Source organism: Leucopleurus acutus, assembly GCF_964270905.1.
Source record: "Leucopleurus acutus genome assembly, chromosome: 1".
In the NCBI taxonomy this organism is placed as follows: domain Eukaryota; kingdom Metazoa; phylum Chordata; class Mammalia; order Artiodactyla; family Delphinidae; genus Leucopleurus; species Leucopleurus acutus.
In genome coordinates this window covers 91,031,532-91,045,608 of record NC_139142.1, presented here as the reverse complement: position 1 = coordinate 91,045,608, position 14,077 = coordinate 91,031,532, and the positions used below count along the sequence as shown (strand labels likewise).

The window sequence follows — 14,077 nt, the reverse complement described above, 5'->3', positions numbered from 1 at the left end:
TGTGTTTCCATACCTTACCTGTGTAGCCTGCCTTTCCCATCCCTCCAGGCTTCAAGCTCTTCTATTGGCTATCTTGTCCCAGCCTACTTCTCCAATCTTATCTCTAAATACAAGAATCCTTTACTTTTGCTGATCTGCCCTTCATATTGCAATCACTCTTGCTAATCAACCTGCCTGTTGACTCTTCCTCTTTTTCCAGGAACTTTCCCTGAGAGATCCTTCCTTACATGTTCACTTTTCCCCAGAATTATTACTATCTACTCATATTGCATGTAGTAAACTACTTTTTTGTGTGTTATCATTTCTCTTTTTATGTAAGCATCTTGCACCTCACAGTGTGGGTGCCTCGCTGGCAGGGGTCCTGCCTCTCACTTTATATATCAAGCACCTAGACCAGGAATTAAACACGATAGGCAGTCAAGAAATTTTCATTGATTATAATATGTCCATAACTCCACTCAAATCCATTTTTTAAAAAGGCAAGGGGCTCTGATTTATTTTTTATTTTGATTCTATTTTTTTGTGACTTAGGTGCTTAAGTCTCACTTATATTTTATATATAGTGATGAGCTCTGGATTTAGAGATAAAGGAGCTGGGTTCAAAATTCTGTCTCTGTCTCACATTAACTGTGTACCCTTGGACACTTTTATTATTATTATTTATTCATCAGTTTCTTACACTGTAAAATGGGATCCTAACACCTGTACTAGCCCCTCACAGGGTTGTTGTGAGGAAAAGTGAGCTAGTGTCTGTGAAAAAACTTACCAACGTCTAAAGCACTATGTCAGGGATTATAAACACTGTCTCCTCATGTGCTTTCCTGCCTTAACATCTTTTCTTTTTTCTTTCATCTCTCTAATAAACAGTCGTTTGTGGGCAGGGATCATTTAGCATTCTTGCTGCAGCATTTCATCTTAACCCTTAGCACAGGACGCTACACGCAGCTTGCTGATGGGCTGCCGTGAGACGTGGAAAGCCCATAAGCCTAGTTCTCACTAACAGACACCTTGGCTCAGATTTCAACAACTGCCGTTTACCTGAATGCCTTTTATTTGCTTTTTCTGGCACAAAGAGCTTTCATTTTATTTGTTGGTTCATTCATTTACTCATTTATCAAGTTTGTTTTGAGTGCCTACCAGGGGCCACAAAGCAAAGTAAGTGCCTTAAGATATTGACGTTGGACTGAGTGAAACATTCACATAGCAACTAGTTATATAGTAGATAACAAGGATTATAATAAGACATGTACACTGTGTCCAAAGGGGGGAAAGATCATTTCTACCAAGGGAGGGAGGTGTGTGTCATGAAAGGCTTCAGAGGAGGTGCTCATCTATCTTGAAGACTGAGTAGCTGGGGAAGTTAAGTGGGGCAATTAATACAGGTGAAAGAAATAGCTTGAGCAAAACAAAAGCACTCTGGGAACCACGGGCAGCTGGGTCAGAGATTTCACTCATCTGTTGCTCTGGGTTGAGTACCTAATGTGTGCCAGACCCTTATGCTTAGTGGATGGGGTTATAGGGGTCAGTGTAGGGGTGGGATGGTGAGGTAGCAAATGAAAGCTAGCCAGATTGTGAACAACCTTTAACAACCCTTTTACTCCATAGTAATATATATGGGAAAGGGTTAAGAGGATGTACTACCAACTCCTTGATATTCACTGGAACCCTTTTACCCCAGGAAGGTAGGTACAATAATTGACTTTACCGCAGACTGGGCAGCTCTGTCCTAAAGGACAGGTTAACATATACCAGAGTGACAGGAACATTCGCACTCGAGGAAATTCAAGTAGTGAATAAACATGTAGAGAATGTGTCATCTCATCAGTAATTAAAGAAACACATTCAAACAAGGCGGGACCTAGTAAGCAAGAAGACAAAGTGAAACGACCTCTAAGGCTGTTAAGGTGATGGGGAAGCAGGCACCTTAGAGAATCAGAAGGGCAAATACAAAAACCTCCAAGGTGGGTTCGTTGGAGAAAGTGAGGGATTCAATGTGCTGCAGCTGAGAACTGGGATTTAGGAGTGGAGAGCGCAGGGGGCACGAGCCACTGCACTAGGTGGTGAGGGGAGGGGCAAGGAGTTCGGGCAAAACCGGTTCATCCTAGGAAAGGGCAGGAGGCCAGGTGCTTGGGCGTCTCTATGTAATCGATAGGCCCGCCCCCTCTAGAGTCAACCCTTCCGTAATTGGCTCACGGATTCACCAATGGGCACACAGGAGGAACTTCCCGCCACCTCTGGCGCCCGCTTTTAAACAGCCGTATAGCCTTTGCAACTGCAGGAGGACTTCTCAACCTAGCTTGAGAAAGGCGGAGACTTCCGCCTCTACGCCCTGCCCCAAGCCGGCATGGCCCCGCCCACCAAGCCCGCTTCTAACCAGCGATTGAGGGAGTCGGCTGCTCCTCAATGGCCTCGGGGTTCCGTGGGTTCAGTTGTGACTAGGACGGAGCTAGCGGGTTGGAGCCTGGGTGAGGGGTTTGCTAGAAGTTGGCTTTCGGCGGGAGCTAGGGTGTCTCCGCGGTGACAGCATCCGTGGCCTCCGGTGAGTTTCGCTTCTTGGCTGGGCTTGGGGCTGGGATAGGAGGAGGTGCGGGGTCTTTGGGATTCTGGCTGAGGCTTCCCGGAGCACTGACCCGTCCCCTCCCCAAATCCCGCGGTGGTGGACTGCTTGCGGGTGGCGGGGCTCCGCCTTTGACTTTGAAGTGTCATCCAGACCCCAAGATCCTACTTAGAAGTGACGTCTGGGAAGCCCTCCTCGCCTCCTCCAGGCCGCTAGGGTAACGCTGAGACCCGACCCTGGGGACCCCCGCCCTGGTCACCCTGGCGCCGTGCCAGGCTCACAGTGGGTGCTCTGTACACGTGTGTTGACCGAGTGCATGTAACGCTGGCAGCCCAAGCCAGCAGCCCCAGGCCTCCTGGGCTCCTTGCAGCTTGGGTCTCGCGGTACCTGTTTGCTGTGCCATAGTTGACGCCGAACGGAGTTCCTTGGTAGGGCCCTGGGTTTATCTTCGTTCAACCTGTGGTTGCCTGCTTGCTGCATCCTCTGGGCACCCTGAATGTATTTGTCCAAGCTGCTGTCATTAGCACTGATCACAGATTATTGTCATCCTTTGTTTTTATGTGTGTTTCTTTCCCTTCACCAAATCCTGATGAACTTTGTAATCTTGAACAGTGCTTGGCAAGTAATTGTTAAATGAATAAATAGGCTTCCTAAGCCTGGTATTGCAAGTCTGAAACAGGCTAGTGTGCTCTGGCTATTTCCATTCTAGAAAGGAAGCTAGCATGTAAGCAAGTAAGTAGAATTTCCTAACTCTCAGGGCACTTAAAGACGCTTTTGTGGCACTTAGCCTTTTCTATCTTACAGTCATGAACTTGAGTGTGATTTAAGCTGAATTTCACCTTATCCTTCACAATGCATGACAATTTATATGCACCTCCTAGATGTGAATGCACTCAACTAAATGAGAGGCTGAAATTGAAGCTATAAGAAAAGTGTAAGAAATATAGCTTGAAAGTACCAAAGAATGACTAATTTCATGGGGGGAGGGCATCTTGAAGAAAGTGGCATTTTCATTCTAGAAAAGATTGCAATATTTGAAGGAAAGTTTCCCACACACTGCATATTCACCTTTTCTCAGATATACTGAATGCTGTTTATTCCTTTAACCTCTTGTAGCCGGCAGACTTCTATTCATGAGTAACATGTCATGATAAAAACAAAACTAAGATGTATTGATTGGTACACAGTGCTAAGCGCTTCATGTACATTAGTCTCGTGAATCCTCGTAACCAGTCTTTGGTGCAGGTACTGTTTTTTACCCCCATTTTATTAATGAAGAAATGGAAACAGTTGTGCAAGTTTACACAGCTGTTAAGCAGGAGAGCCAGAACTGAGCCCAGGTTGTCTGAATGAGTGCCCTCATTCTTAACCACTTAACAGCCATATTGTGTCCTTTAAGATCTATTTCTAATGTCTTTCCGTGAAACTTCTTTCAGCCTTATTTTCTTCTTAGCATAGTTAATTTGTACTTTGTACTTTCCTCTATTACAGAATGTATTACAAGGTATCATTTAACTATTAATTCGTATCATTGTTTCCCTAAGGGACTGTAAGCTTCTCATGGCTGGTAGCATGTCTTAGATACATATAGGCTATAACCTGGCCCACAGTAGGTGCTCAGTAAAATTTTTATTGAAATAATAAATCTGTAGAGAGCAACATGAATGTATTATATTTATTCAACAAATATTGGTGTGTGCAAAGGGTGGGGGAGATACATTTAAATTCTGCCCCCAGAGTGCTTATAGGCTATTAGATGAGGCAAAAACAGTGCTACTTTTGCTTTCTAATGTTTTGTCCAATTAAACACACATTGGTCTTTCTCATTGCAAGGAGGGCAAAGAAAACATAACCAGCGACAACAAAATGAGTAATGAGTGGGACATATGACAGAACATAGCCTTGTAAATAGGTTCAGAAAAAGTTATCTATCTAGGAAGAAAGTATTAACCATCTTGCTATTAAAAAAGCATACTGTACACTTATTCTGCATCTTGATTTTTTAAATAGGCAATATATAGAGAGATATTTCATTATTTTTATTAGTGACACAGTATTGCCAATTTATTCAAAAGTACTTTTACTAGGGAAAATGTTCTTTTTCAATATATTAATATTGATAGTTCTCAAGATGGTTTTCCCAATTCATACTTTCATCAGCAATTCATGAGGATGCCTGTTTCCTATAAAATAGCCACCACTAGGGCTTCCCTGGTGGCCCAGTGGTTAAGAATCCGGCTGCCAATGCAGGAGACACGGGTTTGAGCCCTGGTCCGGGAAGATCCCACATGCCGTGGAGCAGCTAAGCCCCTGTGCCACAACTACTGAGCCTGCGCTCTAGAGCCTACGAGCCACAACTACTGAGCCTGCATGCCACAACTACTGAAGCCCGTGTGCCTAGAGCCGGTGCTCCGCAACAAGAGAAGCCACAGCAGTAAGCCCGCGCACCACAACGAAGAGTAGCCCCTGCTCACCGCAACTAGAGAAAAGCCCGCGTGCAGCAACAAAGACCCAATGCAGCCAGAAATAAATAAAATAATTAAAAAAAAATAGCCACCACTAGCTGTTATCATGTGTTTTTTTTAATTTAGTGGTTGAAAATCATATTTCATTGTTTAAATGGCGCTTTGAATTCTTTGTGAGATTAAGCATCTTTTCAAGTTTGTTGAGCATTTGCATTTCTTTTTTTTTTAATGAAATGTATCAGTTGCCCATTTTAAATTGAGTTGTCTTTTTCTCATTTCTTTGTGAGAATTGTATATTGGGACTTTCTCTTGTGTTTTGCAAGTCTCTTATTATTTTACCCTTTGATGATGTTTTTTTTTTTACATAATATTTGACTTGCTAATGATTGTTTTGGCCATATACAGTTTTTTTTTGTATGTGTGTATAAGTTTCCGTCAAGTTTTTCCTTTATGGCTTCTGGGTTTATTATCTTGCTAGTTTTTTCTTTTAAATTTAAGCAGCCTCTTTTATTGTTCTGAATATTACAGTAAAGTCTCTGATAGCAGTAATCAGTAGCGATTAATAAGCAGAAGAAAAGCATTAGCTTTTATTTTAAATTTTAGTTAAATACTAATTACCTTTTTAGTCTCCCTCTTTGTTTTTTAAGCCACAGTAAGTTTATCAAATTTCCCTTAATGCCTAAAATAATTTCTTATGGTCTCTGGTAATTTGCACTTTTCAGAAGGAAAGCTAATGTGTACCTTTTCCTCTCAGTGGAGAGAGTTTGTTCTTTCAGATATTTTCAGATTTCTTCTTTAATGACATGGTTTGGATTTAAAATGCCATTCAAAAAAAAGATACAGTTTTGTCTTTTACATTTTCTTCACATAAAAATGAAAATAGGGAATTCCCTGGCGGTCCAGTGGTTAAGACTCCGCACTTTCACTGCTAAGGGCCTGGCTTCAATCCCTCGTTTGGGAACTAAGATCCTGCATGCTGTGCAGCCAAAAAAAGAGAAAACTAGACTTTATTAAAAAAAATGAAAACACCTTGTAGAATTCATTATTCTCTATCTGAGAAAAAGCAGTTCTTTATTTAAAATAACTGTATTTAGCAATAAGCTCTTATAAATCTTAATGTTCTTTTTTCAATATTCAACAGGAATTGATGGATGGCAGATTGGTGAAGTGTTGGAAAAAAAAAAAACAACCCTCCCTCCTTTTACTTAATAAAAGGGAAATTAACCCAAATTCCCTATTCTGGCTTTAACTATAAAATTCAGGGAAAGGTGGAAAATGTCATAAGAATTAGAAGCAGGAAAGATTATTTCTGCCTGGAGAATTAAGGGATATCTTTAAGGTCCAGCTTAATTGCCTTTCTTTTAAGGAGCAAGCATTTACATGGGCTTGTATTTTCATAATCTATAGATTCTATAGACTTGATGTTCACTTGAAGTAGTGAAAAAACCCTAGAGACATGAGCTTGTGTTACTGTTTTTCCCTCACCATTTCAGCTACATTGTAGGCTCTTTACCATATTCAGATATCCATCTTATGCTGGTATACAAGAGGTTTCTTGTAGCTGCTGGGTGGAGACAAGGTTTAGAGTCCCCAAGCCTCTCTATTTTACCTCTCAGTGAAGGAGTGCGTGTGTCCCTTCCTCCATGTAGCCCTGGCACAAGAACAGAAAGGAGCAGGTCTGGTCTAAGAAGCAGAGGCTGGAAGGGTTTCATTGATGTGAGGAGTCTGAATTCATAGAATTAAAAGGGATGGGTTGGGTGTAGGGAGCGATCAGAGAGCGGAGGGATAAAGAAGGTGGACTGCAAATTAGAGTTTGGCCGAGAAACAGTCCTTGTAAAACAAACTAAAACTTATGGGGATTTTCAGCATTGAAATTCATATTTGTGTTAATCTGTAATACCATATTTCATCTATTATAATGTGCACATTTTCTTTTCACTTGTTTTTTGCCGCTCCGTGTGGCTTGCAGGATCTTAATTCCCCGACCAGGGAATTGAACCCAGGTCACGGCAGTGAAAGCGCCAAGTTCTAACCACTGGACCGCCTGGGCACTCCCTTCTTTTCACATTTTAACATCTACAAAGAGGCTGCATTTTAAAGTTAATGATATGTCATGATTTAATTGGCCACATCTTTTTCTTAGTGGTACAGACCAGAACTGTGTCATACCATCAAGGGCGCCTTAGAGCTGATGAAGAGGAATATCTTTTGATATAGAGCTATTGGCTTACATAAAAGTTTGTGATGTTAGTTCTCTACTGTCAACACGAGGGAGGTAAGTTCTTTATGGTAAAATATGTTCGGATTGCCCGGTGTATGCTTCTCATTCCACTTCCAGTTTAATGACATTTTAGAGCCTGAAAAGTGAGTGTATGATCTGTGGCCCAGCCTCACATCAAAGTGCATTTCATTGGCATGCACAAGAGTGGGCTGAATAGAGGACAGCATTAGGCTGTGTAATTGATGATGCTTGCCTACTTTTTTGTCAGGATTGTTCAGAGTTTTGAAATTCTGGGTAGTTTCTGTGTAGTGTCAGGATCCCTAAGTATAATTCAAATCATCAGCAGTCTTTTGACCGTCAGTACTTGAAAACCCATTTCCTGCTGCTGCTTCTGCCACAGCAGTGACCATTCTCCAGGGAAGTCTTGCTGCTGCTTTGGGACAGTGTCATAGCTTCACATCCTTCACTTCTGTTTTTCCTGAGTATTTTTTTGCTAGAACTTGATTTTATCAAGCTTAAGAGCAGGACATTTAACACATATACATATATATATATATATATATATATATTTTTTAATTTATTTTTGGCTGTGTTGGATCTTCGTTACGGTGTGAGGGCTTTCTCTAGTTGCAGCGAGCGGGAGCTACTCTTCGTTGTGGTGCGCAGGCTTCTCATTGTGATGGCTTCTCTTGTTGCAGAGCACGGGCTCTAGGCGCACGGGCTTCAGTAGTTGTGGCATGCAGGCCCAGTAGTTGTGGCTTGTGGGCTCTAGAGCACAGGCTCAGTAGCTGTGGCGCATGGGCTTAGTTGTTTAGCAGCATGTGGGATATTCCTGGACCAGGGCTTGAACTTGTGTCCCCTGCATTGGCAGGCGGATTCTTAACCACTGCACCACCAGGAACGTCCTAACACATATTTTTGTTGTGTGCTCTGTGGAGTTTACTGGATTGTAAATGTTTTTTGGGGAGCAATCATTAACTCAGGATTTAGTGGCTCTCTTTCTGAAAAACATGACATTTGGATTTGTGATATTCAGAAGATGAAGCAAGTTGTGGAGGATGCTACCTGTGCCATCTTTAATACATCAAATTAGAAACTTTGAGCGTATTCTTAAAATTTGTATGTTTTGGCATATTCCTGGTTCATTATTATTATTTTTGTGTGTGGACAAAAATCTTACTGTTTGAGTTATTCTTTCCAGACCACTAGAAAGGTCTAGTTATAGGTTTATTAGCTTTGGGCATTTTCTCATTTTCATGAATTTCTGTCATAACAGCTATTTTCTGTGAATCATGATTAATTTGTAAGAACTTTCTTTATAGTTGTAATACTAACCATTTGTCATACATTAGTTACATCTATCTTCTCCCCAGCTGCTCCTGTCTTTTTGTGTATGGCATCTCTTATGTAGTTTGGTCTGGGGAGATTTTCTGGGCTATTTAGAAACCAAACATCTTTCTGTTCCCGCAGGAGGACCATGTCACTAGACTTCGGCAGTGTGGCACTGCAGACGCAAAATGAAGACGAAGAATATGACAAAGAAGACTATGAAAGGGAGAAAGAGGTAAGTTATTCAGAAAAAGAATTCTAAACCCAATCTTAAACAATTTTATATCCTGACCAAAATTACATCATTTTGTGTCATTTTGAAGGATTTATGGTTCTTTTTATTCCCAAAGCCCCAAAACTTGATCAGCATCTGGACGTTTGAAAGGTAGATGAGTGGAATGCTTCCTTCTTTTGGACAAGAATGAAACATAACTGTGTACGATGCCCTAGATAGATGGTTAGATTGCTGAAGCGCTTTTCGTTTAGGAGGTAGCGGTCAGTCTTGGGGCAGAGGCCTACTCGCATGGGCGAGCCCAGCAGGTTCCCTTGCTTCGGGTAGCCTGCATCCGCGTGGGGGCCGCCGGTGAACCAAATAACAGGCGAGTAAAGCAATCTGGGTGAGGGCTGATTTAGCACTGACAAACAACAGGGAGACAGGGTAAGGTGGTTTTAAGGCAACCAGCCAGGAACTGGTGAGGGAAGGCCTCTCGGAGGAGGAAATGTTCGAGCTGAGCCTTGACTCACGAGAGGGAGCAGCCTCACAGAAGCCCGGGAAGGATGCCCTAGGCTCGGACACAACCAGTGTAAAGCCTGGAAGTAGGCAGCAGACCCTGCATATCTGTGAAGCAGCCAGAAGGCTGTGGTATCGGGACTGTGTGAGCAAGGGGTGAGTGGTGGAGGCGGGGAAGAGGTGGTCTGGGCCCGGTCACGGTGCGTCAAGGGAGGGTGTTTGTATTTTATCCTAGGGGCAGTGGGAAGCTAGTGGAGGATTTTAAGCAGGGAAGTGCTATCTGACCGTATATTTGAAAGATCTTCCTGAATGCTGTGTTGTGCGACGAGATTACAGGAGAAAAGGAGTAAGAGGAGGAGATCGTGTGTGTGTGTGTGTGTGTGTGTGTGTGTGTGTGTGTGTGTGTGTAACGAAATCCTTGGCCCAGTAGTAATAGTAGCAGCTGGTGGGAATCAACTTGCTTGTTATGATTGTTTTTAGTTTGAGTCAGATTTCTTGATTGACTGCGATAACAGGCTGCTTTTGCACTGAATGTTGCTGTGACCCATTTGTTTTTTCAGGTGTTTTTAAAATTTTTTATTGAAATATAGTTGACTTACAATGTTGTGTTCATTTCAGTTGTACAGCAAAGAGATTCAGTTTTATATATATATATATTCTTTTTTAGGGTCTTTTCCATTATAGGTTATTACAAGCTATTGAGTATAGTTCCATGTGTTACACAGTAGGTCCTTGTTGGTTATCGATTTTATATAGTAGTGTATATGTGTTAATCCCAAACTCCTAATTTATCCCTCCCCCCTTTCCCCATTGGTAACCATAAGTTCTCTTTCTTTCTTTCTTTATTTTTAGGCCAATTCTGGGTGGCTTTTTTTTTTTCTCTCTCTCACACACACACTGTATTTTATTTTTACAAGAGATAAATAGACTGACACCAAGCCTTGTAAATGGACGACCACAACAAAAGCAACGATTGCAAATACCAAACACGAAACACACTCATACTATGTCATAATATTGACATTCAGTCCAGGAATCCTCCACTGTAACAGCTCCTTTACTTTGCAGTGCAAATTGATTTGTGTATTTTTTGCCTCTGAGTCCTTGTGGGATATTTTTTTTTTATTCAAACAGAAAGTCACAAAAGTTATCATCCTCATCAGTTCACTCAGTCCCATGTAATTAATTTTTTTTATCTTGATCTTTTGTTAGCACTTTTATGAGTTCAGCAGTTTTCCATTAGAGTTCTGAAAATGCTTATTCATTCAGTTCAGCAGTATAGTCAGTTACCAGAAACCCGTACTTGTCAGAGTCTTTTCCATGAATTCCTTGAAGATGAAACCCTTTTATAGGAACATATTTGCAAAAGCATCAGAGTACATCCAGAACTGTCTGTAAATGACAAAAGACTTAAAAATGACCACGGATAAAGATTTGATGAATGTTCATAATAATGCAATTGACAAAGAAATTTAGTTATTTCTGAGATATACATTTTAAAGTAATAACTAGAATTATGACTTATAACATTATACCAGAACATTTAAGATTTTTAGAAGTTTTATGTAATGTCTGAAACATTTATATTAACATATTTCCATACAAATAACCCAAAGAAAGGTTAGTGTTAGTTGTTTTTTTGGTTTGTTTGTTTTTTTATACTGCAGGTTCTTATTAGTCATCAATTTTATACACATCAGTGTATACATGTCAATCCCATTCACCCAATTCATCACACCACCATTCCCACCCCACCACGGTTTTCACCCCTTGGTGTCCATACATTTGTTCTCTACATCTCGGTCTCAACTCCTGCCCTGCAAACCGGTTCATCTGTACCACTTTTCTAGGTTCCACATACGTGCGTTAATATACGGTATTTGTTTTTCTCTTTCTGACTAACTTCACTCTGTATGACAGTTTCTAGATCCGTCCACATCTCAACAAATGACTCAATTTTGTTCCTTTTTATGGCTGAGTAATATTCCATTGTATATATGTACCTCAACTTCTTTATCCATTCCTCTGTCGATGGGCATTTAGGTTGCTTCCATGACCTGGCTATTGTAAATAGTGCTGCAGTGAACATTGGGGTGCATGTGTCTTTTTGAATTATGGTTTTCTCTGGGTATATACCCAGTAGTGGGATTGCTGGATCATATGCTAATTCTATTTTTAGTTTTCTAAGGAACCTCCATACTGTTTTCCATAGTGGCTGTATCAATTTACATTCCTACCAACAGTGCAAGAGGGTTCCCTTTTCTCCGCACCCTCTCCAGCAATTGTTGTTTGTAGATTTTCTGATGATGTCCATTCTAACAGGTGTGAGGTGATACCTCATTGTAGTTTTGATTGCACTTCTCTAATAATTAGTGATGTTGAGCAGCTTTCCGTGTGCTTCTTGGCCATCTGTATGTCTTCTTTGGAGAAATGTCTATTTAGGTCTTCTGCCAATTCTTGGATTGGGTTGTTTGTTTCTTTAATATTGAGCTGCATGAGCTGTTTATATATTTTGGAGATTAATCCTTTGTTGATTCATTTGCAAATATTTTTTCCCATTCTGAGGGTTGTCTTTTTGCCTTGTTTATGGTTTCCTTAGCTGTGTAAAAGCTTTGAAGTTTCATTAGGTCCCATTTGTTTATTTTTGTTTTTATTTCCATTACTCTAGGAGGTGGATCAAAAAAGATCTTGCTGTGATTTATGTCAAAGAGTGTTCTTCCTATGTTTTCCTCTAAGAGTTTGATAGTGTCCGGTCTTACATTTAGGTCTTTAATATATTTTGAGTTTATTTTTGTGTATGGAGTTAGGGAGTGTTCTATTTTCATTCTTTTACACGTAGCTGTCCAGTGTTCCCAGCACAACGTATTGAAGAGACTGCCTTTTCTCTATTGTATGTCCTTGCCTCCTTTGTCATAGATTAGTTGACCATAGGTGCGTGGGTTTATCTCTGGGCTTTCTATCTTGTTCCATTGATCTGTGTTTCTGTTTTTGTCCCAGTACCATATTGTCTTGATCACTGTAGCTTTGTAGTATAGTCTGAAGTCAGGGAGTCTGATTCCTCCAGCTCTGTTTTTTTCCCTCAAGACTGCTTTTGCTATTCAGAGTCTTTGTGTCTCCATACAAATTTTAAGATGATTTGTTCTAGTTCCATAAAAAATGCCAATGGTAATTTGATAGGGATTGCATTGAATCTGTAGATTGCTTTGGGTAGTAGAGTCATTTTCACAATATTGATTCTTCCAATCCAAGAACATGGTATATCTCTCCATCTGTTGGTATCATCTTTAATTTCTTTCATCAGTGTCTTACAGTTTTCTGCATACACGTCTTTTGTCTCCCTAGGTAGGTTTATTCCTAGGTATTTTATTCTTTTTGTTGCAATGGTAAATGGGAGTGTTCCATAATTTCTCTTTCAGATTTTTCATCGTTAGTATATAGGAATGCAAGAGATTTCTGTGCATTAATTTTGTATCCTGCTACTTTACCAAATTCATTGATTAGCTCTAGTAGTTTTCTGGTGGCATCGTTAGGATTCTCTATGTATAGTATCATGTCATCTGCGAACAATGACAGTTTTACTTTTTCTTTTCCAATTCGTATTCCTTTTATTTCTTTTTCTTCTCTGATTGCCGTAGCTAGCACTTCCAAAACTATGTTGAATAATAGTGGTGAAAGTGTACATCCTTGTCTTTTTCCTGATCTTAGAGGAAATGCTTTCAGTTTTTCACCATTGAGAATGATGTTTGCTGTGGGTTTGTCATATATGGCCTTTATTATGTTGAGGTAGGTTCCCTCTATGCCCACTTTCTGGAGACTTTTTATCATAAATGGATGTTGAATTTTGTCAAAAGCTTTTTCTGCATCTATTGAGATGATCATATGGTTTTTATTCTTCTATTTGTTAATATGGTGTATCACATTGATTGATTTGCGTATACTGAAGAATCCTTGCATCCCTGGGATAAATCCCACTTGATCATGGTGTATGATCCTTTTAATGTGTTGTTGGATTCTGTTTGCTAGTATTTTGTTGAGGATTTTTGCATCTATATTCATCAGTGATATTGGTCTGTAATTTTCTTTTTTTATAGTGTCTTTGTCTGTTTTTGGTATCAGGGTGATGGTGGCCTCATAGACTGAGTTTGGGAGTTTTCCTTCCTGTGCAATTTTTTGGGAGAGTTTGAGAAGGATGGGTGTTAGCTCTTCTCTAGATGTTTGATAGAGTTCACCTGTGAAGCCATCTGGTCCTGGACTTTTGTTTGTTGGAAGATTTTTAATCACAGTTTCAATTTCATTACTTGTGATTGGTCTGTTCATAGTTTCTGTTTCCTCCTTGTTCAGTCTTGGAAGGTTATACCTTTCTAAGAATTTGTCCATTTCTTCCAGGTTGTCCATTTTATTGGCATAGCATTGCTTGTAGTAGTCTCTTAGGATGCTTTGTATTTCTGCGGTGTCTGTTGTAACTTCTCCTTTTTCATTTCTAATTTTATTGATTTGAGTCCTCTTCCTCTTTTTCTTGATGAGTCTGGCTAATGGTTTATCAATTTTGTTTATCTTCTCAAAGAACCAGCTTTTAGTTTTATTGATCTTTGCTATTGTTTTCTTTGTTTCTATTTCATTTATTTCTGCTCTGATCTTTATGATTTCATTCTGCTAACTTTGTGTTTTGTTTGTTCTTCTTTCTCTAGTTCCCTTAGGTGTAAGGTTAGATTGTTTACTTGAGATTTTTCTTGTTTCTTGAGGTAGGCTTGTATAGCTATAAACTTCTCTCTTAG

General features: G+C 40.2%; 1 protein-coding gene across 1 annotated transcript in view; it reads left to right on the top strand.

Annotated features, from left to right (window-relative positions):
* The first annotated feature begins 2,438 nt into the window (after positions 1 to 2,438).
* The window catches only part of CEP152 (centrosomal protein 152), a 97,065-nt gene continuing 85,426 nt past the window's right edge, over positions 2,439 to 14,077 (top strand). The window contains exons 1-2 of the mRNA XM_082841177.1: positions 2,439 to 2,539; positions 8,714 to 8,807. Coding sequence (XP_082697303.1) covers positions 8,721 to 8,807 — 87 coding nt within the window. The 5' untranslated portion in view covers positions 2,439 to 2,539; positions 8,714 to 8,720. The remainder of the gene's footprint in view (positions 2,540 to 8,713; positions 8,808 to 14,077) is intronic.